This window comes from Hemitrygon akajei, chromosome 29 (assembly GCF_048418815.1).
Source record: "Hemitrygon akajei chromosome 29, sHemAka1.3, whole genome shotgun sequence".
Lineage (NCBI taxonomy): Eukaryota > Metazoa > Chordata > Chondrichthyes > Myliobatiformes > Dasyatidae > Hemitrygon > Hemitrygon akajei.
The window spans coordinates 6,526,557-6,552,118 of record NC_133152.1 but is presented as its reverse complement, the minus strand read 5'-3'; the positions used below and the strand labels follow the sequence as shown (position 1 = coordinate 6,552,118).

Genomic DNA, 25,562 nt, shown 5'->3' with positions numbered 1-25,562 from the left:
CCAAGATCTTAAGGCACAAACTAACGGAGATGGGAGTAGACTCTCACATGGTGGATTGGATAGTGGACTACTTGACAGATAGACCTCAGTATGTGCGGTTGGGAGACTGTAGGTCTGACACGGTGGTCAGCAGCACAGGAGCGCCGCAGGGAACCGTACTCTCTCCGGTCCTGTTCACCCTGTACACATCAGACTTCCAATATAACTCGGAGTCCTGCCATGTGCAGAAGTTCGCTGATGACACGGCCATAGTGGGGTGTGTCAGGAATGGACAGGAGGAGGAGTACAGGAAACTGATACAGGACTTTGTGATATGGTGCAACTCAAACTACCTGCGTCTCAATATCACCAAGACCAAGGAGATGGTGGTGGACTTTAGGAGATCTTGGCCTCATATGGAGCCAGTGATCATTAATGGAGAATGTGTGGAGCAGGTTAAGACCTACAAGTATCTGGAAGTACAGTTAGACGAGAAGCTAGACTGGACTGCCAACACAGATGCCTTGTGCAGGAAGGCACAGAGTCGACTGTACTTCCTTAGAAGGTTGGCGTCATTCAATGTCTGTAGTGAGATGCTGAAGATGTTCTATAGGTCAGTTGTGGAGAGCGCCCTCTTCTTTGTGGTGGCGTGTTGGGGAGGAAGCATTAAGAAGAGGGACGCCTCACGTCTTAATAAGCTGGTAAGGAAGGCGGGCTCTGTCGTGGGCAAAGTACTCGAGAGTTTAACATCGGTAGCTGAGCGAAGGGCGCTGAGTAGGCTACGGTCAATTATGGATAACTCTGAACATCCTCTACATAGCACCATCCAGAGACAGAGAAGCAGTTTCAGCGACAGGTTACTATCGATGCAATGCTCCTCAGACAGGATGAAGAGGTCAATACTCCCCAATGCCATTAGGCTTTACAATTCAACCGCCAGGACTTAAGAACTTTTTAAAAGCTATTATTAATGCTTTTTGAGATAGTGATTTAGATGCATATCATATTTTTTACTGAGTTAAGTATTGTATGTAATTAGTTTTGCTACAACAAGTGTATGGGACATTGGAAAAAAGTTGAATTTCCCCATGGGGATGAATAAAGTATCTATCTATCTATCTATCTATCTATAAGTGTGAGGTTATCCACTTTGGGAGTAAGAACAGGAAGGCAGATTATTATCTGAACGGTATAGAGTTGGGTAAGGGAGAAATACAAAGAGATCTCAGAGTCCTTGTTCATCAGTCACTGAAGGTGAATGAGCAAGTGCAGCAGGCAGTGAAGAAGGCTAATGGAATGTTGGCCTTTATTACAAAGGGAATTGAGTACAAGAGCAAGGAAATCCTCTTACATTTGTACAGAGCCCTGGTGAGACCACACCTGGAGTATTGTGTACAGTTTTGGTCTCCAGGGTTAAGGAAGGACATCCTGGCTATAGAGGAAGTGCAGCGTAGATTCACAAGGTTAATTCCTGGGATGTCTGGACTGTCTTACGCAGAGAGGTTAGAGAGACTGGGCTTGTACACGCTGGAATTAAGGAGATTGAGAGGGGATGTGATAGAAACATATAAGATTATTAAGGGATTGGACAAGATAGAGGCAGGAAATATGTTCCAGATGCTGGGAGAGTCCAGTACCAGAGGGCATGGTTTGAGAATAAGGGGTAGGTCATTTAGGACAGAGTTAAGGAAAAACTTCTTCTCCCAGAGAGTTGTGGGGGTCTGGAATGCACTGCCTCGGAAGGTAGTGGAGGCCAATTCTCTGGATGCTTTCAAGAAGGAGCTAGATAGGTATCTTATGGATAGGGGAATCAAGGGATATGGGGACAAGGCAGGAACCGGGTATTGATAGTATTTGATCAGCCATGATCTCAAAATGGCGGTGCAGGCTCGAAGGGCCAAATGGTCTACTTCTGCACCTATTGTCTATTGTGTGTCATCAGTCTTAACTAAACAAAAAGCCTGAGACAAGGATCCAAACATGCTCCCTGTTGTTCACTAAAGGATTGTTTCTATTTATGGAAGTGTTCATTCCTCTGAATGTCATCCTTAATAAATGATGATGAGTCTGGTATTGATAGCATTTACAAGGAATTATTTTTAATCGGTATCTTAAAGGGCTCCTTTTTAAATTTCTTAGTATCTGTGCATATCAGCCTGGAGCAGTGTGTGAATTCTGAAACACTCTATGGAGCCGACATTGTTAAAATATTCTTGATATTCTTGTCAAAGTAAGTTAATTGAAGCTGGTTCATTTGTACTGACATTAGCTCAGCTGAAACTAAGCCATTTAGTTAACCATGGACTGATCTCATCCAAGGACATTGCATAATCCTGCGGCATAATTCCTACCTGGGTGTGAATGCGTCTGCCCTGTGATAGAAGGAACAGAATCAGTGGGATGTCTCATGTGTGAGTTAGTGTCTGGGGTGAATGTATGTTAGAAAGGTGGAATGCGAGATGTCAGCATGTTTCATTGTTTAGCAAAGCTTCCATCCAGGCCATCCAATTCTCCAGTGAGTGTTAAGAAGGAATTTCACAAGGAACAATAGAGGGAATGAGCTGGATTGAAAAGGAGTTATTATACTATTTGCATGGAATCACACAAATTCTTAGGGTGAAGCAATTTTTCTTCTTCATCATGTGCCCCCTCCCAAATATAATTCAGCAATCAGTGGGACTATTCTGTCCTCTGCATACATTTGCGTGTATTCATATTGCGATCGAATTGGACAGAAGAGTCATGTGGTGTGTCTGCATCGTGGCAATGTAACACGGTCACTGCCAGTACATCAGCTTAGAACCTCAGTACAAGAATATGGTTTAACTGGCCCTTCTTGCAAATTAATACTACCTCGTTATACAAATATGTTATATACTGATTGTGTCTCAATAAATTTGTGTTGGCTTTAAGAAATAAGAAATTAACCCATGATAAAATAGTCACCTTTTGTAATTTGTGTCAATGCATGTGCCTGAATGCTATGAACTATTGTACACTCATTTACACACACTGTATGGCATGTACAAATAAGGCATACACACTGTCTGCTTCTATTCTGCTCGTGTGTAAATTCTGGACTAGACGGATAATGGCATCACCTTTATCCACATGCCACACAGCAAAGATGCCTTCCTTCCATCAGCGACCCAACAATCCTCATTTTCTGTCTCCTAGTCAATATACAGTAATAAACTTCTGTGAATATCATCTCCCTGTCGTTGTGGTGAGGCTTGTGAGTTCTTGAGAGCAATGGCCTCTGGAGCTTCATTCCGGGTATGGCCACCCATGACGGTACTGTCATAGGGGAGTTCCAGATAAAGACCTCAAAAGTAGAGCTTGCCGAAGATGATGACAAATCACAATGGCAATGAAGGTGGAGGTAGGCTGCAGCAGTCATCTCAGAGACCATGCCACTGGACCCTAACCACAATCAGTCAAGGACTGTGTGATGGTTGTCTGTTCATCAGGCTGAACATCAAACAAAGTCACACACAGGCTTTCTCCATTAAGGGAATAACCATTTGGGAGAACATCATACTAGTGACCTCACTACTGCTACAGCAGAACTATTCTCACACTACACCAGTCCTCCTTCCTACTTTATCAATTACTGAAAAATTTAAAAAATATATATTTATATAAAACAGTGCATAATATATGACTATAAAATTGAGACTAATTAGAACCCCACACACTATACAATTACTCATTACTTCTTTAATCCCATTTTACCTGAAGAGGAAGATAATTAAATCAATTTCACTGTATGAAACTTTAGCTTCAGTATTATATTTTTGAAAAGCTCATTTTAATGAGATTGCGTGTGAATTGTAGAGAAATAATGGAACAAAAGCAATTAGTTGATTATTTGGTTGATTACACATTTAATAAATGTTATTACTTTTAGTTTTAATCAAAAAATAAGAACCTTTTGAATATTAATGTATGTATTAATTTGCTAGGAAAATATAATAACTTATTAATTACACCTTAATTATTGTTATGCATAACATGCCAACCAAAGAAGATTGAGCTTAGTCGCATGAATTGGTTTGCATTTGCACAAATATAAATGTACAAAACAGTTTCACTAGCTGGGATCTGGTGCTGGTCGAATCCAGAACTGTTGTTTCAATCCAGAGATGTGCACTTAGCAGGGAAGCGATAGTTCTTCATTTAATGCAGTAGTTCTACATCTGCAGCATGCTACCACACACACTGGGCCCCCTATAATTCACCTACCCAATGCCGTAGCCACACCACTACACACTGTCCTCACTCACCTGGAGAAGAGGGGTGCTTTAGTCCAGAATGGTGTTAGACCATAAGACATAGGAGCAGGATTAAGCCATTCAGTCCATCGAGTCTGCTCTGCCAATTCATCATGGCTGATCCTGTATCCCATCCAACATACACTTGCCCTCTCACCATATCCCTTGATGCCCCAACCTTTCAAGATTCTATTAAGTTTCATTTTAAACATACCCACAAACTTGGCCTCTACTGCAGACTGTGGCAGAGCATTCCACAGATTCTCCGCTCTTCAGCTAAAAAAATTCCTCCTTACTTCTGTTCTAAAAGTTCACCCCTCTAGATCTGGATAACCCCACCAGAGGAAACATCCTCTCCACATCCACCTTAACTAGTCCTTTCAACATTCGGTAGGTCTCAATGATATTCCCCCACATCTGTTCTTGGACTACAGTTCAGCATTCAACACCGTAACTCCCCCAGGTTCAACAAGTAGCTTAGAGACCTCGGTCTGCACCTTGTCTTGTGCAGCTGGATCCTGGACTTCCTGTCGGTTCGCCAGCAGGTGGAAAGGATGGGTACCCTCACTTTTGCCTCTCTGACCCTCAACACAGGAGCCCCCTTGGGCTGTGTCCTGAGCCCCGTCCTCTACACCCTATACACCCATGACTGTGTTGCCATGCACAGCTCCAATATGCTGATCAAATTTGCAGATGACACAACATTGATAGGCCTTATTTCCAACAATGATGAAGTAGCCTAAAGAGGAGAAGTCAACACCCTAACACAGTCGTGTCAAGAAAACAACCTCTCTGTCAGTTTTGAAAAAGAAAAGGAGTAGATCATGGATTACAGGAGGAACAGAGACAGCAATGGGGCCGTAGTTGAGAGGGTGAGTAGTTTCAAGTTCCTCAGTATACACATCACCAAGGATCTCGCTTGGTCTACACATACTGGCTGTGTGGTGATAAAAGCACAATAGTGCCTCTTTCACCTCAGACGGCTGAAGAAGTTTGGCATGAGTCCCCAGATCCTTAGGAATTTCTACAGGGCACCATCAAGAGTATCCTGACTGGCTGTGTCACCACCTGTACAGTACTACCCTCAATCGCAGAGAGTGGCCTGGTCAGCCCAGTGCATCTGTGAATGTGAACCTTCCTCTATTCAGGACTTTTACAGCAGCAGTTGCATAAATAGAGGATCATCAGGGACTCCAAACACCCCAACTACAAACTGTTTCAGCTGCTTCCATCTGGCAAACCGTACCACAGTGTTAAGGCCAGGACCGGCAGGCTCTAGAGCAGCTTCTTCCACCAGACCCTCAGACTGATCAATACATATTGATCGGATTGCATATCTGACTGTATATACACATATACAAAACAATTATGTGTACATTCTTAGTGTTTGGGTAATATCTTCTCACATTTCCCTTCCTTATTGCTTGTACGTAGCGACAGAGACGCAACATAAAGATTTTTACTCCCTCATGCTGTGAGATGGATGTAAGAAATAAAAATTCAAATTCTAATTCTTATATGATGATGGTTCACATCAGTCCATCTCTGTTTTAAGAAGCCATATAGAACCTCAGCATGGCCTTGGAGAGAGTCAAGAGGTGGTTAATAAGAATGCTCCAGGGAATGAAAGGGTTAACATATCAGGAACATTTGAGTCTGTAGTTGCTGGAGTTTACAAGAATGGGGGATCTCATTGAAATGTATGGAAAATTGAAAGGCCTCAACAGGGTGGACGTGGAGAAGATGTTTCCCTTTGTGGGCAAGTCTGGAACCTCAGAGGTACATCTGAGGTACATCCCTTTCGAACAGAGATGAGGAGGAATTTCTTCAGCCAAAGGGTGGTGAATCTGTAGAATTCATTGCCACAGGTGATTGTGGAGACCAAGCCACTGCTTAAATTTAAAGTGGAGTTTTATTAGTCAGGATGTCAAAGGTTATGGGGGGGGGGGGGGGGAGGGAGGCCAGAGAATGTGTTTGAGAAGGATAATATATCACCCATGATGGGATGGCAGAACAGACTCGATGGGCCAAATAGCCTAATTCTACTCCCATGTTTATGGTCAAAGTAATTGAATATCACTCCATACAAAGTAGGAGTGAAAAAGATTTTATTTAATGTCATTACATTATTAATGAAGAATTGAAATCACATAAAGTTCTCTGCCTTACTGTCACGTGCCTTCTCTCATTTTGTGACCAGGCCACTGTGCCCTAATAATATATTTTTACTTTATCTTTGGCACAGTACTGTCACAGGTAGAGGTTAGACATGACTGATGGTTGCAGTTATTCTGGTTGCCTCTCCCACTTTTATGTCTGGGTGGCTCTGAAGAGGAGGGTATAGTTGCTGCCAGGACCCAGGGTACCCTCCATGACATCTTGGTACTGCAGATATAGGAGGAAGAAGTGGATATGTAAAATTAGGACAGAAATACCTATGTAAGAATAGGAAGAGGTGATGCTGACCATTTATTGAAATCAGGTCTTGTAATTCAAGCTCTTATATTCACCCTTATGGGTGGTAGGACGGAGATACATCGCTACCAAAGGAGGTGTAAGGTACTCCTTCCCTCCATTAGCTTGCGGGTTACACCTTAGCACCTGATTATCCTTCCCTCCCCACCCCCCGAAATCAGGGTCACCTGAAGCCATGGGAGCAGTTGGTGGATGGTCGTCTGAGCAGCGGGTGTACATCACAAATCCTAGTTATGTGACCATTGACATTAGGCGGGCAATCTCTGAAGTGTAGTGATATTGGGGTAGTGGGGTCACCTGTCTTGTAAAAATACTGCCCAGAGGAAGACAGTGGCAAACTACTTCTGTAGAAAGATTTGTTAAGATCAATCATGGTCACGGATACGACCATGTTCGTCCATATCATAATGACACAGCACATAATGATGCTGATATTCACCCTAGATCTATTTCCCTTAAAATGCAATTCCAACAAATCTCTATCAAGTTCAATCTGGAAAATTCTAAAAGTTCCAACATCCATTGCCTTTGGAATGGAGTCTTCCAGAGTCACACGATTCTTGTGAGTCAAGTTGTTTCCTGCATAGGCCAGTTCCACTGCTTTTAAAATTCTCTCCCAATCTTCTACAGCTATCTCTCCGAGGGAAGTTCTATATCGATGTTAGAAAACCCATTCTTTTTGAATATACATTTAAATACCCTTTAGATCCCATCACACTTTAGGGCTTTGGTAAATCCTAGATAAGGTATTATATTATCTTATCACCTTAATTCAGGATGTGGGCTTTACAGACTGGGCCTACACTTAGCTACACATCCGTCACTGCCTTTGAAAATGAGCATCCTTCTTGAATCACTGCAGATCTTCATAATTGAACCTTTTATGTCCTGCTACAGTGATGAACAATAAATGCTGCCCATGTCTGCTGGAGAGACACAGACTACACAGCATCTGTGGGAGGAAAGCAATTATCAATATTTCAGGTCAAAGCACTGCATCAGGGCTGACAATGCTGCTTGATCCACCAAGTTCTCCCAGAAGGCAGTTCTGTTGCTCCAGATTCCAGAAGCTACAGTCTCTTGTGTCTCCTGCAACATTTGCATCCCATGACTGATAGCAATAAACCCTTTCATTGTGTATATGTGCGCAATAAAAATAGTGTTGCCTGGGAAGCTGCTCAGGATGGAGAGTCTCAGCTATGAAGTGAGACTGAAATGTAGAAGATTGAGAGGAGATTTGACAGAGCTATACTAAAGTTATGAGGGCTATAGATAGAGTAAATACAAGCAGGCATTTTTCCACTGAGGTTGGTGGGACTACAACCAGAGATCATGGGTTAAGGGTTAAGGGTGGAAAGTTTAATGGGAACATGAGGGACAAGCTCTTCACTCAGAGGGTCATGAGAGTGTGGAAAGAGTTGCCAGTGCAAGTGGTGCTTGTGAACTTAATTTCAACATTTAAGGGAAGTTTGGGTAGGTATCTGGATGGTAGCGGTATGGAGGGCTATAGTCCTGGTGCAGGTCAATAGGAGTAGGCAACTTAAATGGTTTGGCACAGACTAGATGGGCCAAAAGGCCTGTTTCTGTGCTGTGCTTTCCTATGACTCTATGGACAGGCTGTGATTGTTTTATCTGAGTTGAGATGGCTGAGTGATCTAAATGAGATACAAAATCAGGAAAGATCTATAGAGAGTAATTAGTAAGTAGCTTCGAGAGATAGCTGTGACCTAAGGTTGTAGGTTTAAGGTACAGGAGAGGAAATATTGAAGGGACAAGGAAGAATTTTGTTACCCAGATGGTACTGAAATCCGGAATGCATTGCGAAAGAGGGTGATGGTGGCAGGAGCTCTCACAACATTTAAAAGATACTAAGATCAGTACTTGATATTCCACAGCAAAAAAGGCTACCAGCCGAAAATTGGGAAATATAGTCATAGTCACAGCACAGAACTTAGTACTTTGGCCTAACTAGTCCTTGCCAACCAAGATTCCCATTTGTCCATATTTGGTCCATATCCCTCCAGACCTTTTCTGTCTGTGTATCTGTCCAAGTACCTTCTATAGGATGGGATGGGATTGATATAGACAGACACTCCATGATATTGATGTAATGGGCTGAAGGGCCTGTTCTTGTGTTGTATAACTCTATGGCTCATTGACTCTATCCCAAAGTTACTTCCCGTAGTACAGCACAGAAACCAAAGTCCTAGAAGCCAGATGATGACTGAGCATGGCAGCCTCTGTCTTCAGTTTCTTTTAAGAACGATCAACTGGGGACACAAAACAAAGTTATCAAAGAAACACTGTGACAGAATGAGGCCATTCAGTCCATAGTGTTTGTGCTGGTCGTAAAATTCCAATCCTACCTTCAGCATTAGGTGCTCAGATTTGAAGGTCATGACTCTTTGAACAGACTTGGAAGTTAAATGTGGTGAAATACTGCCTTCTGCATCATTTCAGGTGGAAAGTTCAATCACTTTTCACCATCTTGATTTCTTTTTTGTTCTTATTTTCCCTCTAATCATTCTTCCAATTAGTTTAGTTCTTTGAAATACCGAGGTGTAAAGAATCAGCTAACTTCTGTTGCTATGTTAGAATTGGGAGCCTTCCCTTGGATTGAGCATTTGATCAGAAATGCCCAACAGCACATCTGCAGAAAATGTGCTTTGCATTCCACTGTCATTGCAGAGCGAGTCTGTGTGATGCCTCATTCAAATCAGCACTTGTGCTGATTCACCAACTGGCCAGCCCTTGATTAGTGGGATGCTGTGGGATGAAGTCATTCAACACTTACAGAGACAATGCCTAGCGAGGACAGTCCATATGGGTAATAGTTTAACTCTACTTTGTGGAATGCAAAGCGACACTGAAAGACTTGCACTGAAAATGATGGCATATGATTTGAAGCAATGCTTGCGTAGTCTCAGACAATTTGCAGGTGGACAGGGGTTCATCCAAAGGAGACTTCATTCATTTATTTATTGAGATACAGTGTGGAATAGGCTCTTCCGGCCCTTCAATCAATGCCGCCCAGCAATCTCCCAATTTACACCTAGCCTAATCACAGGACAATTTTCAATGACCAATCAACCTACCAACTGGTATGTCTTTGGACTGTAGGAGGAAACCCACATGATCTCGGGGACGGGGGAACATACAAGCTCCTCACAGCCAGCAGTGGGAATTGAACCTGGGTCACTTGCACTAAAGCATTGTGCTAGCTACTGCATTGTCCATGCTGAGAATTCATCGCTGATGTATATAAATGATCTCAACATAGGTAAAATAAATAATTGAGGTTTTACTTATATTTACTTTGAAGGAATTATGAATGAAAGACTGCAAGTTATTGATTGAGTCAGTGTGCAGGGTCACGGGCAATTCAGGGCACATCAGTGTGAATTTTTTATGAAGAAAGGAACAGGAAAAGAAAAATAACCCCAAAAGTGAATACCTTATTTCCTCAAGACATTCACCATAATCTACAACAGGCCCAGGCCAATTTGGTGATGGAAGATGGGAAAATGTGGCAGTCAGGCAGTTTGGGTCAGATGATCAGAGTTGATTGTTGACTTCTGAAAGGGGAAGGAGGGCAGCCATGCATCAGTCTGTATTGGGAAATCCAGAGTTGAGGAAGTCATCAGCTTTAAATTCCTGGGTGTTAATGTTCAGCGCTCAGCACACAGATTTCTGGGGCCTCACCGACATTTATCGATGCACCGTAGAGTGTATCCTATCCGGATACAGTATAGCTGGGTAGGGCAAGTGTGCTGCCCATGACCACAAGAAACAGCAGAGAGTGGTGGTCACAGCTCAGCATATCAGAGAAACCAGACTTCCCTCCATGGATTCTGTTTGCATTCCTCACTAGAGCAACAACCCACCCTAGTCATCCTCTCTTAACGCCCTTACAACAAGCAGAAGGTACAAAAGCATGAAAGCATGTACCACTAAGCTCAAGGACTGTTTCTATCCTGCTGTTAGAACTCGATTGAATGGTTTCCACAGTATGATATGATGGACTCCTGACAGTCTACCTCACTACGACCTTGCACCTTATTGTCTGTATGTTCTGCACTTTCTCTGTAAATCTAACTCTTTATTCTGCATCCCATTATTCATTTATCTAGTACTATCTTAATGCATTGTGTAATGAATTAATCTGTATGAACAGCACGCAAGTCAAGTTCTTCACAGTATCTCAGTACATGCAACAATAACAAACGTTTTACAATTTCGATACATTAACAGGGAAGGTGCATCAACATCTGTACTTTCTTTGAAGGTTAAGGAGGTTTGGTTTGTCAATGAACACTCTACAAATTTCTACAGATGGACTGTTAAAAGTATTTTGACTGGTGGCATCATAGTTTGGTACAGCACAGGAACGGAGGAAGCTGCAGAGAATTGTGGACTCAACCCAGTACATCGTGAGCATATTCCTCCCTTCATCAGTTGTATTTACATGAGGCACTGCCTAAAGACAATAACATCTATCATCAAAGATCCCCAGCATCTAGGCTATGCATCTTCTCACAGCTGCCATCAACAAGGAGGCACAGGAACCTGAAATCCAACACCATGGGTTCAATTACACTTCAATCATTTGCTTCTTGAGTTAACACTGCAGTTTAGCAATACTGTGATCACTTGGGGTAATTTTCCACCACTTTTTCATCTCATGCTTATTGCCTTCTCCCTTGTAAAAATTGAGTATAACTTATATTTAGACCATAAGATAAAGGAGCAGAATTAGGCCATTCGGCCCATTGAGTCTGCTACACAGATTTATATTTCCCCATGAATGCTGTTTATATGATGCTTTGTGCCCATAATGCTGCTACAAGTTAGTTTTTAAGGGCACATATGCATACATGTGACATTAACCTCAACTTTGACTTTAGATTTTATTTCAACAAATGCTTTTGGAGATGACTTTGACTTTGATCATCTAGTATGGAGCAGATTTGTGCTGGAGGGGGAACCACGGTCACAGAGGCATCAACACTCCCAACTAACACCCTCCAACTTCAGTAATGGCATGATAAATGAAGAGGGGTGCATATGTATGGGTTTCTATGCTGGAAGTATAGCCATTGAAACAATGGTTCTGCAGGATTTTTACAGTGGGGGATTGAATATGGATTTAGGAAATGCTGTTGAACTTTGTATTTCTGGAAGGGATACAACTGTGTAACTGTCCAGTTCTGAGTAGTCCATTATAACTGTGTTATTAAAACCCTGGAAAACTATGGAGAAAACTCAATAAAGTAATTGAGATGTTTTCCACAGAAGGTGGATTTTGACTGTTAATAAATCAAAGGATGTCAGGATTTTGAAATAAAAATAGAAAATGCTGGAGACAGCATGTCAGACAGCATCTGTGGAGAAAATAACATAATTAATATTTCTGCTGATAAACTCTTTCCACTGATTCTGCCTAAGCTATTGAGTGCTTCCACTGTTTTCTATTTTAGTATTTGGTGATGAGATCTGTACTGTTACATTTAAAACTATCATTACTGCCCATGGCCTTACTTTTCTTTCCTCTCTTCAGCTAAAGAATCCAGTCAGGTGTACAGCAGTCTGACTTACTATTCATTTGGAGGAATGCACTCCTTACAACACCAATGTTAAATATGCAATCAAACATCAAATCCAGGATAACAACAGCCCGCGGGTGAATGTCCCTCAAAGAATGGATTGTACAAGGGCATGCTCCTTTCACACAAGAAGCTTAGAGCGTGCTCACAAGATTTCTTGAGGACTGATTTCAATCTGGACCCGGGATTGTTGAATAATTCAAACTAGTACTGACAAAGGAAGATCAGATGCTTGATAAAGTGGGCCAAAGAAGATTAAGGGGTAAGAAAATAGAGGTTTTGAAATTGTAAAAGACTGTGTAAAGGTGAAAGATTTGATTCAAAGTAATCTCTTGGAAAAGAAAGTGAATAATTGTACAGAATAAAAGGAATAATGCATGGGAGAAGCATGTAGTTCAAATACAGGACACCATCTGAGACCTATCCAAATGCAACATAAGAAACAGGAGTAAAATAACTGGGCCTCTCAGGTTATGCATTGTCCATTTTAATGCCAAGGCTCCATATTTTCTCAGCTATTCATTGAAATGTTGCCAATTTAGTTTATGTTAGCTTTCAGAGCAATCCCATTAATCCCATTCCTCATTTACTTCCAATAACCCATTCACTCCCACATGTCCATCAATACTACCCAATCATCTGCACTTGAATTAATTTACTACTGAGAAGTGAGATAAATAGGAACTCCCAGGGAAATCCATATCATCACAAGGAAAATGTGCAAATTCCTTACAGAATGCATTTAATGTCAGGATTGATTCCAGGTTTCTGGAGCTACGAGAGCACCAGAATCTGTAATGGCACTCTACTATCTTCTGAGAGCCAACAAGTGCTTAAGGCATCATTGCAGATTGAACAAGATCTATGGTAGAGAAATCCAAAGATTTAGAAACTTCTGCATAAGAATATTTCTTTTCGCCTTAGAATGAAATCACCTTCTCCTTCTTCTAAGCTGCAGCTCCCTGACCCTGGTCTTTGTCAAACCTCAGTACCTCCCTGTCAATGCTTTCCTGATTTCTTGTTTGCTTCTTTAAATGGGTATAACACCATCTCACCCAAACTTTCTTCACAGAACAGCCTCTCATCCTCGGAATCAACCAAAATTAATCCATGATTTGTTTCGCAGTCTCTCACATTCTTTTTCAATATTTTGACACATTATTAACCCTGTGTGAGGTAGGAGAAGCAAGTTTAAGTTATAAATATAAGCAAACACTTTTCTTTGTTTTGAGCTACACCATTAAATTATACTTGATAGGGTGTTTAAAAGTGTGCGTCTTCATTGAAACTGAAGACTGCAAGGTGATAGTTTCCTGCAGTTTCTTGTGTCTTTGGAAACTGTCAAGGTAATCACTTCAGTGGCCCCACACTGTGAACCAGTAGCTGCAGTATTCTCTTTATTGTTGAAAGAGAACCCATCACATAGGAATGTATTTCCACTTATAACATAAGCTTTAATGGGAATTGGGGCTTTGCATTGTGGAATATCATAATGTTATAGTGTTCTGGCAATCCAAATCTCCATAATGCGAGTCTGGCCTACATTGTTCTCCAACCTGAAAACTTACAATTTTTGTTAATCCTAGTCTACTTTTTATTCTTTAACTAAACCTATTTTGGTGTTAAACTGATATATCAGTCCTTCAAGCCCTTAGTTTCTGTTGTAATAAACTATCATTAACCAGATATACAATATCTACATATTCCCCATCTACTCTTTATTTATATACTCAAGAATAAAGCTGATTAAATTTGTTAAATGTGACTTTCCCCTCATAAACACTCTGTCAAATCATACTGTGATTTATTAAATCTATGTCACCATGTCAATGATGGATTTTTCTTAAATTGCGTTATATCATGATTAAAGCCCCATGGCTTACTAATTTTTTGAAGACTGTCTGGGCTCTCAGCCCACTTCCTGATGACCCAGTCAGTCAACTGGCTGCCTTTCAGTTCCAAATACATAATTATCATTAATTGTATTAAATATAAGACCATAAGATATAGGGGCAGAATTAGACTAATCAGCCCATCAAGCCTGCTCCGCCATTTCATCGTGACTGATCAATTTTTCCTCTCAGTACCAATCTCCTGCTTTATCTCTGTATCCCTTCTTGCCCTGAGCAATCAAGAATCTATCCACCTCTGCCTTAAATATATGGAAAGACATGGCCTCCATAGCTGCCTTGGGAACAAATTTCACAGATTCACCACTCTCTGGCTAAAGAAATTCATCCTCATTTCCATTCTAAAAGGACATCCCTCTATTCTGAGGCTGTGTCCTCTTGCCCTAGACTTTCCACCTGAGGAAACATCCTCTCCACATCCACTCTATAAAGGCTTTTCAATATTCGATAGGTTTCAATTAGGTCACTCCTCACTCTATCGCCCAGTAGCACTCACATCTATAGTGATGAAATGCTTTGAGAGGTTAATCGTAGATAGGATGAACTCTTGCCTCAGCAAGGACCTGAACCCACTGTAATTTGCCTATCACCACAATAGGTGTACGGCAGACACTACTTCAATGGCTCTTCACATGGCCTTAGAACATTTGGACAATATAAACACCTATGTCGGGATGCTGTTCGTTGCCTATAGCTCAGCATTTAACACCATTATTCCCATAGTCCTGATCGATAAGCTACAGAACCTAGGCCTCAGTAGCTCCCTCTGGAACTGGATCCTCAACTTACTAATTGGAAGACCACAATCTGTGCAGATTGGTGATAATATCTCCACCTCACTGATGATCAACAGTAGCACACCTCACGGGTGTGTGCATAGTCCACTGCTCTCTTCTCTCTATACACATGACTGTGTGGCTAGGTACAGCTCAAATATCATCTATAAGTTTGCTGATGATTGTTGGTAGAATCTCTAATAGAGATGACAGGGCATACAGGAGTGGGATATACCATCCAGCTGAGTGATGTCGCAGCAACAACCTTGCACTCAATGTCAGTAAGACCAAAGAGTTGATTGTGAACTTCAGGAAGGGTAAGATGAGGGAACACAAACTAATCCCCATAGAGTGATCAGAAATGGAGAAGGTGAACAATTTCAAGTTCCTTGGTGTCAAGATCTTTGAGGATCTAACTTGGTCCCAACATATCAATGCAGCTAAAAAGAAGGCAAGATAGTGACTATATTTCATTAGGAGTTTGAGGAGATTTGGTTTGTCACCTAAAACACTCAAAAACTTCTACAGATGTACTGTGGAGAGCATTCTGACAGGCTACATCACTGTCTGGTATGGGGGGGGAGCTACTGCACAGGACTGAAAGAAACTACAGAAAGTTGCAAGTTTAGTCAGCTCCATCTTGGGTACCAGCCTCCGTAGTACCCAAGATATCTTCAACGAGCAGGATGCAGGAAGGCAAAGTCCATTATTTAAGACTCCCATTACACAGGGCATGCCTTCTTCTCATTGTTACTGTCAGGAAGGAGGTACTGAAGCCTGAAGGCACACACAGTGCGATTCAGGAATAGCTTCTTTCCCTCTGTCATATGATTCTAAATGGACAACCCATGAACACAACCTCACTTTTTTAATATGTATTATTTCAGTTTTTGCACTATTTTTAATCTATTGAATATATATATATCTTACTGTGATTGATTCACTTATTTTTTATTTTTTCTATATTATCATGTATTGCATTGAACTGCTGCTGCTAAGTTAACACATTTCACAACATATGCCAGTGATAATAAACCCAATTCTGATACTGATTCTTCTGAATTCTAGGTGAATACAGGCCCAGAGCTATCAAACGCTCAATACGACAAGCCATAAAATCCTGGAAAAACTTTTGTGAACTTCTTTTGAACCCTCTCCAGTTTCAGCAGGTACTTTCTAAGATAAAGAGCCCAAAACTGCTAACAGTACTCCAAGTGAGGCCTCACCAGTGTTTTATGAAGTCTCAACATTACATCCTTGCTTTTATATTCCAGTCACCTTGAAATGAATCTTAACATCGCATTTGCCTTCCTCACCACAGATTCAACCTGTAAACTAACCTTTTAGGGAATCCTTCACACAAGGACTCCAAAATCCCTTTGCACCTCAGATTCTTGAATTTTTTCTTCATTTAGAAGATAGTCTAACCTCGTATTTCTTCTACCAAAGTGCATGACCATATATTTCCTGGCACTGTGTCCCATTTGCTGCTTTATTTGCTCACTCTGATCATCTGTCTAGGTCCTTCTGTAGCCTCTCTGCTTCCTCAAAACTTCCTGCCCCTCCACCTATCCTCGTATCATCCGTAAACTTTGCAACCAAGCCACCAATTCCGACATCTAAATCGTTGACAAATGACAAAAAGAAGTGGTCCCAACACAGACCCTTATGGAACACCACTAGTCACTGGCAGCCAACCAGAAAAGACTCCCTTTATTCCTACTCTTTGTCTCCTGCCAGTTAGACACTGCTCTATCTAAGGTAGTATCTTTCCTGTAATACCATGGGCTCTTAACGTGTTAAGTAGTCTCACATATGGCACCTTGTCAAAGGCCTTCTATAAATCCAAGTACACAAAATCAACCATTTCTCCTTTGTCTATCCTGCTTGTTATTTCTTCAGATTTGTCAGGCAAGATTTCCCCTGAGAAAACCATGATGACTACAGCCCTATTTCATCATGTGCCTCCAAGTATCCTGAAATCACACTCCAGCCTCTTCCCAACCACTGAAGTCAGACTAACTGGCCTGTAGTTTCCTTTCTTCTGCCTCTCTCCTTTCTTGAAGAATGGGATGGCATTTGTAATTTTCCAGTCTTCTGGAACCATTCCAGAATCTAGTGATTCTTGAAAGATCATTACTAATGCCTCCATGATCTCTTCAGCCACCTCTTTCAGATCCCTGGGGTGTAGACCATCTAGGCCAGGTGACTTATCTACCTTCAGACCTTTCAGTTTCCCAAGAACTTTCTTACTAGTAACGACAACTTCACTCACTTCATGACCCCTGACTCCCTGGAACTTCTACCATACTGCTGGTGTCTTTCACAATGAAGACTGTTGCAAAATATTTATTCATTTTGTCCGCCATTTCCTTGTCCCCATTACTACCTCTTTAGCATCATTTTCCAGTGGTGTGATATCCATTCTTGCCTACTCTCTATGTATTGATATTATTGGCTAGCTTACTTTTGCATTCTATCAGTTCCTTTTAAATGACCATTTTAGTTGCATTCTGTTGGTTTTTAAAAGCTTTTCAATCCTCTAACTTCCCACAAAGTTTTGCTCTGTTCTTTGCCCTCTCTTTGGCTTTTATGTTGGCGTTAACTTCTCTCATTAACTGCGGTTGTGTCACCTTGCCTTCAAAATACACCCTCCTCTTTTGGATGCACAATGCCTATAAAAAGTATTCATCCCCTTTGGGAATTTTCATGTCTTATTGTTTTACAGTACTGAATCACCGTGGATTGAATGTGGCTTTTTTTTTGATACTGATCAACAGAAAAAGACTCTTTTGTGTCAAAGTGAAAACAGATCTCAACTAAGTGATCTAAATTAATTACAAATATAAAACACCAAATAATCGATTGCATAAGTATTCATCTCTTCAAATCAGTATTTAGTAGATGCTCCTTGGGCGGCAAATACAGCTTTGAGTCTGTGTGGATAGGTCTCTACCAGCTTTGCACATCTGGACACTGCAATTCTCCCCCATTCTTTTTTACAAAACTGCACAAGCTCTGTCAGATTGAATGGGGATCATGAGTAAACAGTCCTTTTCAAGACCAGCCACATATTCTCAATTGGATTGACGTCTGGACTCTGAATGGACCACTCCAGAACATCAACTTCAATGTTGTAAAGTAATAAAATATGAAAGCTTCCATATGAAAACTTTCACTACACACATGATTGAAAAACTCTAGCAAACCTGCCCTCAAGGATATTGGAAACCCTTGGGCTCGGGTGTAACCCATCCTTTTTGCAATTTCTGTTCCTCTGGGTATGGAATCTCTGATTAAACCTTCAGTCCTCTTCACGCTCACCTATTCTGAGCCACAGCACCAGACTCAGTGCCAGACACCCAGTCGCTGTGGCTTCCCCGGTAGATTGTCCCACTCAACAATATCTAAAGTGGTATACTTATTACTGAGGGGAATGGCCTCAGGTGTACTCTGCTCTGGCTGTGCATTTCCCATCCTTCTCCTGACAGTCACTCAGTTAACTGTCTCCTGAAATCTAGGGGAGACTAACTCCCTGTAGCTCCTATCTATCACCTCTTCATTCTCCTGTGTGAGTCAAAGGTCATCAAGTTATAACTCCAGTTCCTTAATATGTTTGGTCAGGAGCTGCAGCTTGGTGTACTTTGTGCAAATGTGTTTATCTGGGAGACCTCTAGCCTCCCAGACTTCCCACATCCCATACAGATTACAAAACACTGCCCCTGGAGCCATTCTTATTATACTACTATGCCCTACCAGCTGAGGAATGAAGAAATAAGAACAAAAAGAGATAAACTTACTGGATACCTTTCCTCGCCCAAGCTGATCGTGCTAGAATGATGAGCCAAAGCCTTGACCCATTCAAAAGAATGGCCGCTCAACTTGCACGTGCCATTTTTATTTGCCCTTTATTTTATATGATGAATTATTGTGAATGAATAATGTGATGAATTGTTCAGTATTTTATCATCCTTGAGCACTTTAACCATTGGAGACATTTCCAGTTAGAATGTACATTTTTGTCTAAATAAAAACTTGTGGATTGGGATTGATAACAGAAAAACATGTTATCATCAGAAAACATAGAGGTAAACACATGGTAGAAACAAATACTAAACAAAGAAAATATTGGTTTCTGGACATAGTATTGGTGCACCTGCATGTGGATCCACACCGTGTTTCCCAGCTCTCTGATCCAAGCAACCTGCCTTTTCCTCCACCTGTACACATGCACGCACACACACACACACACACGCGCGCGCGCGCACACACACGCACGCACACACACACACACACGCGCGCGCACACACACACACACACACGCGCGCGCACACACACACACACACACGCGCGCGCACACACACGCGCGCACACACACGCACGCACACACACGCACACACACACACGAATGGCACATGCACACTCTTGTCCTCAGCAGCATACTCTTGCTTTTTTCTCTTTTTTCCTACCCATATCCCTCTCTCTCTGCTCCCATTTCCGACTCCTCACTGCACTGTGGTTCGTTGCCTCTTTTCTCAGATTATACCTACAAGCACTGCAACTTCCATCCTGTTGCCTTATTGCCATCCTTGCCTCCAGCCTCATCATCCTATAGCCACACCCTATGTCCTCTGACCAACTTTATTTCTCTTGTGTCGAGACAACTGCTTCACGGTCAGTCACTGACCTTACCAGTCCCAACTGCCCTGTCATCTGTGGCCGATAGCCTTGTTGGGCTCCCCCAGCTTGTCCCACAGATAAACCCTCTGGGAGCTGAGATTCCAACAGTGGCCGGAGTGGGAGGCTGTGATCACCTGGTGCTGGATGTGAATGGTCAAGATGACAGTATCTGAGTGAGGGAGAGTGGACCCACTGGATAATTGTAGCCTCTCTTACTCCATTTGAACCTGCCAACACTATCAAAGTCAGAGAACTGCTGTCCCCATCATCTTCAGATGTTCCACAAACAGCTCTCCCATTTGAAAATGAATCAAAAGTTTTAGATTTAATTTTTTCCAAATAAAGGAAATGATCAGTGATCTCAGAATCCCACACGCAACATGATTTATTGGCAGGGGAGAAATGAATGTTAAGTTTCATTTAATAGTACATTTCACTGCAAAAATGAGCATTTTAATCCATCATATTAATTCAGAGTATTAATCATTGCATTTTCCTGGTACTTACTCCATGTTCATTCTCATTACCAGACCCAGTGATAAATAACCTGCAGCTGCAAAGTTGTCTTTATAACGTCCCATTTTAATGACATCCAGCCATTCATCCACAGACGCAAAGGATGTGAAGTTGGGGCTATTTCTGTTCAGGAGTGGGCTGTTCATTCTGCAAGATAAGAAGTGCGTGGTAACATAAAATGAGTACTGAGAATTCTATTATACTACATTGGACTCTATTCAGTGTCAGCTTTATACATTCAATATATTCTATTATGCCTCATCTAAGAGAAATATGCCCTTGCCTGTAGCATAGAAACCCTAATTATGACCTTTAATTCACATGACAGTAGCCCTATTGCTCCCATATCCTCTATCTAGAATGGTACATTTAACTTCTGAATACGTAGCTTGTCCTTTTCCAAACTTGCCAGCAGGTTAAATATCTTAGCTCATTGTGGATAAATTACAAATTAAGTCAGAGAAATCATTTTCTGCTGAGGGCAATGTTTTTGGGAAGAACTTGAGTGCCATGCAGGTGTCAGTGGGACATTAGTTACTGACAGTCATGAGAACAGATGGAAGTCTCTAGCCACACACAGAAAACGCTGGAAGAGCTCAGCAAGTCAGATAGCATCTATGGAGGGGAATACACAGCTGATGTCTCAGCTTGAGACCCTTTCGGTCAGTTTGCACAATCATCGGAAAAGTCTGTCACCCAGAAAAAAGTTTCCATTCCAATCCCTCTCCTGGGTCATTAGATTTGTTGACCACTTTGGTCCAAATTAGTAGACCTCAGCTGATCATGCAGTGTAATCCTATGAACCTTTAGGCCTGGGCAGGGAGCAGAAGCTAATTGTCAGTCTTTTTCTGGACTTAGTTCCTCTTTATTGCTGTGTATACATGCATAGACTAGAGGCAGGGAGAGGTTACTTCCATCTGAGATGCCCTGTGAAGAGTATGCGAAAGGTGACAACTTGGAAAAGTTAATTCAGTGCTGCTGACTCTTTTTGGAATTGAATTCACACAATATCAAGTCCACTCTTGGGTCATAGAGGAAATTGCAAATATAAGTGGAATTTGACAATGTTTTTAAAATTTGTTCTCAGATTGCAGATGTTTTGATAAGGTTGTTAAAATGTATGGAGGATACAGGCTTTGAGGAATAGAGTAATATTATATAAAAGAAAAAGTTGTTCCCTGTTAGAGTGATTTTTGGGTTTAGGTCATTTACATTTAGCAAATGGCTTTGGCAACCAGTCTTCAGTTCCTTGATAGTGTATTGTGGATTTAATTTGGAACAATGCATTTCCTAAAAAGCTGCGAATCACAGTCCAAACTATGCTGGTATCTGTGAGATGGATGCGAATCAGAAGGTGTGAAGTTTGTATGTAGTTTCAAAAGAAAGCATTGTGAATAATTTTGCTTTATTAATTGGTAAGCATTATGGACAACTCCAAGTATCAGAAAAGATACATACAAGGTGTGTCTGTGTTCTTGACTTGGAATATGAGTGAGACAGAGAATATGGAAATACAGTAAAAATGTGGACATCCTACTCTACGTGCCCACATCATCAATCCTGCAGAGATATGGAGAGATGCTGCAACACGTGCATGGTTTATTCACCTCATTGAATACACAGCACAGCATGAATTCAGATCCAACGTACATCACAATAAGCTCACTCTGGTGTAAAGAACCACAGAAAAGTTACAGAGAAGATTTACAAGATTGTAACCAGGGTTGAGTGACTGTGGTTATGAAGAAAGATTGGAAAAGCAGGTTTGTTTCCCTGATAACACAAAAGCATAAGAGAAGGAAAGACCCGTGCTAGTATCATGTCTTCACCACATCCAAAAATACCTCAGAAGTGATCCAGCAGCAGCAAAATGATGAGAGCTTCTAAAAAGTTGAAAATTGTTCCCTCTTGCAAATATGTTAATAACCAAAGGTTTCAGATTCATAACTGCTTCTTAGAATATCTAGTGCAAATCAAACGTTGCCATTTATCACACATAGAGAGTTGCTGGAATTTGTCAAAAAACAACGTAAAATATGCTAAGAGCTGATTCTGCAAATGAAATCAGGAAGATACACGAAGATAAGATGAAGATAAGGTCGGCAGGGTAGCATACTGCTTAGCACAACACTTTATAGTACAGGTGACCCAGGTTCAATTCCCACTGCTGTCTGTAAGGAGTTTGTACTTTCTCCCTGTGACTAGGTTTCCTCCCACAGTCCAGAGGCATACTGGTTGGTAGGTTAATTGATCAATGTAAATTGTCCCATTATTAGGCTAGGGTTAAATCGGGGTTACTGGGCAGCATAGATCAAAGGGCCAGAAGGGCCTATTCCACATTGTATCACAATAAATAAATAAATACATAAATAAGGTAAATGAAAGCCAGTAACACTGATGTGGGATCAAACACTGGGTTCACATCCCACAACATGCAAAATTTGCTGCCCAGTCTCCTTCTCAGTTGTAAGTTTCCATAAATCTCAAAACACCCTTCAGTCCCTATAGAAGATGATTAAACTTTTCTCCTAAGACCATTGCATTCCTTATTGTGATGGTATGAAACAGGCTGGACATCAAATAAATTGTTCTGTCAGTCAGAGCCCTTCCCCTGAGCTCTGTACGTGACTGTTACACACTCAATACTGGCTATAAACAAGAGATTGTTTTAAATGTTGGAAATCCAGAGCAACACGCACAAAAAGAAACATCCACTAGCAGCTACAGAAATTAATAAAGAGTCGATGTTTCAGGCAGAGACCCTTCATTTGGACTGGAAAGGCAGGTGGAAAGAAGCCAGAAGAAGAAGATTGAGGGAGGGGTAGAAGTACAAGATAGGGGATTGGTGAAACTAGGTTGGTGGGGGAGGTTGAACAAAGTAAGAAGCTGGGAGGTGATAAATGGAAAAGGAAAAGCACTGGAGAAGAAGGTACCTGATAGGAGAGGAGAGTGGACCATGGGAGAAAGGGAAGGAGGAGGGGTACCAGGGGCAGGTGAGGAAAATAGGTAAGAGGGCAAACAGAATGGGGAGTGGGAAAGGGGAGGGAGAAATCACCAGGTTGGAGGCTACCTATACATTATATGAAATGTTGCTCCTCACACCTGAGTGTGGCCTCATCATGGCAGAAGAAGAGGCCATGAAGCAATATGTTGGAATGGGAATGGAGATTGGAATTAAAATGGTTGGCCACCAGGAAATCTGGCTTGTTTCACATGGAGCAAAGGTGCTTGACAAAGCAGTCTGCCAACCTACACAGTGTCTCATCACGGTCAAGGAGGTCACATCAGGAGGGCAGATACAACAAATGATCCCAAAAGATTAACAGATGAAGAGTTGCTTCACCTGGAAGGTCTGTTTGTGGTCCTGAGTGAAGTTGAGGGAGGAGATTAATGGGCATGTATGGCATTTCTCTCACTTGCAGGGATATTAGTGGAGAGGGACAAATGGACAAGGAATCTCGGAGGAAGCGATCCCTACAGAAAGCGAGGGGGGTGGGTTAAAGATGTACAGTCCCATTGAAGACATGCTGGATGTGGAGACTCATTGTGATAGGTCAGGACAAAAGGAACTCTATCCCTGTTAAGGCAATAGGAAGATGAGGTGAACACAGATGCCCAGGAAATGGAGGAGATGCCAGTGAGGGCTGCTTCAATAGTGGAGGAAGGAAAACCCCATTCTTTGAAGAAGGAGGACATCTCTGATGTCCTGGAAATGATAGACTCATCCTGAGATGCAGTGGAGATGTAGGAACTGAGAAAGGGGAATGGCATTTTTACAGGAGACAGCGTGGGAAGAGGCACAGTGCGAGTTGACAAGTTTATAATAGATACCAGTAGACAGTTTGTCTCCAGAGAAGGAGGTAGAGAGAGAGATTGAGAAAGGGGAGAGAGTGTCAGAAATAGACCAAGTGAATTTAAAGGAAGGGTGAAAATTGAAGGCAAAGTTGATAAAATTGTGGAGCTCAGCATGGGTGCATGAAGCAGCACCAATGCAGTCGTCAATGTAGCACAGAAAGAGTAGGGATCATTACCAGAGAAGGTATGGAACATGGACTGCTCCACCAAGCCAAAGAAAAGGCTGGCATAGCTGGGGCCAATGTGGATGCCCATGGCTACCTCTTGAGAGAAGGCGAAAGAGAAATTGTTGAGTGTGAGGACTAGTTTTGTCAGATGGAGATGGGTTATGGTGGTTGGGTTCTGACCAGTTCAGCATGTGTGTTGCTCTGGTTGTGAACAGTAGGCTTTTCTTTGTACTGGATACCTCCTTACAATTTCTAGTCTGGCTCACTGTATCTGAGTGGTGTAGATGCAGCTGACTGTGACCTTACCAAAGGTAATTCTTATTTCTTATTAAGGCTGTTGTGTCAGAATGACAAGAACAAGAAATGGGAGCAGGAGTGGACCATGTGTGGTTCTCAAGCCTGTAAATGCTACTTATAACATCCTGGCTGAATTTTTACATCCTTCACTTCCTTCTTAAAGCTCCATATCACAATGCCCTCAGTGTCCAACAAGTAATTGGCCTCAGTGTGGAATAGATATAGTCCCATGCTGTTTGAGAGCATGAACAATATATCCTATTCATTCTAACAGGTTCCAGTGCTTTAGATGCATGGAATTAGGTTTAATTTAATTCATTCAATTTGTTTAACATGATCTGAATAGAAGAGCATTTCAAAGTACATGGTTCTCAATACAAACTGCCAGCACGAAGCATCAGTCAGTTGTTTTATGATTTATTACAGAATTTCAATCAAAGCAAGTGTTTTTCTGAGAGTATTTTTGAGCATCTTCATTAAATTCCACAAGGCTTGAGGCAGAAACAAATAATCTTCCTTCTGTTCAGTAAAAAGCTATTGCTTAAAACGTGACTGATTTTGATCTTACAGAGAATTAGCACATCCTTTATTAGAAAGACTTTGATGAAAATTGGACAGAGGGTGGGATTGACGTGTTGATGTTTACAAGTAGATAAGATAATAGGGAATTATACCCACAGTTACAGCAGGTTGAAGTGTTTCAAATGATGGAAGGATTGCTCAAACAACAACGCATTTAACCTGCTTCTTTGGGGCAAACATTTATATTCAGCTTGGAAGTATATGTTTACGCTGGTGGCTTTCACGTGCAGGATGGTGTTGGTTTCTTCTATTTGGATACATCCCAGATAATAATGATAACTGCTCTGCCCAGGACTGTAAGTTATGAATGAGGCCTAGCAAGCCACTTTCCTCTCTATTGACACAGTCTACACTTCCTGCTGCCTGAGTTAAAGCAGCCATCACAGTCAAAGACCCACCCCACCCTCGTCATTCTCTTCCTCCCTTCTCTCATCAGTTAGAAGCTGCA

At 41.6% G+C, this 25,562-nt stretch overlaps 1 protein-coding gene and 1 long non-coding RNA gene across 4 annotated transcripts in view; one reads left to right on the top strand and one right to left on the bottom strand.

Moving 5' to 3' along the window:
- Positions 1-25,562, bottom strand: part of epha8 (eph receptor A8) — a 567,400-nt gene that overhangs the window by 14,408 nt on the left and 527,430 nt on the right. For both annotated transcript variants that reach the window (XM_073031661.1, XM_073031662.1), the window contains exon 16: positions 20,205-20,360. In XM_073031661.1, the coding sequence (XP_072887762.1) occupies positions 20,205-20,360 (156 nt within the window). The remainder of the gene's footprint in view (positions 1-20,204; positions 20,361-25,562) is intronic.
- LOC140718210 (uncharacterized) overlaps positions 1-25,562 on the top strand; it is a 105,566-nt gene that overhangs the window by 74,300 nt on the left and 5,704 nt on the right. Inside the window, exons 5-7 of one of the 2 annotated variants that reach the window (XR_012096652.1) lie at positions 12,286-12,593; positions 16,086-16,186; positions 20,228-20,330. This is a non-coding gene — a long non-coding RNA (uncharacterized lncRNA). Of the gene's footprint in view, positions 1-12,285; positions 12,594-16,085; positions 16,187-20,227; positions 20,331-25,562 lie in introns of those variants that run through there. The other variant, XR_012096651.1, reaches the window with a different exon arrangement.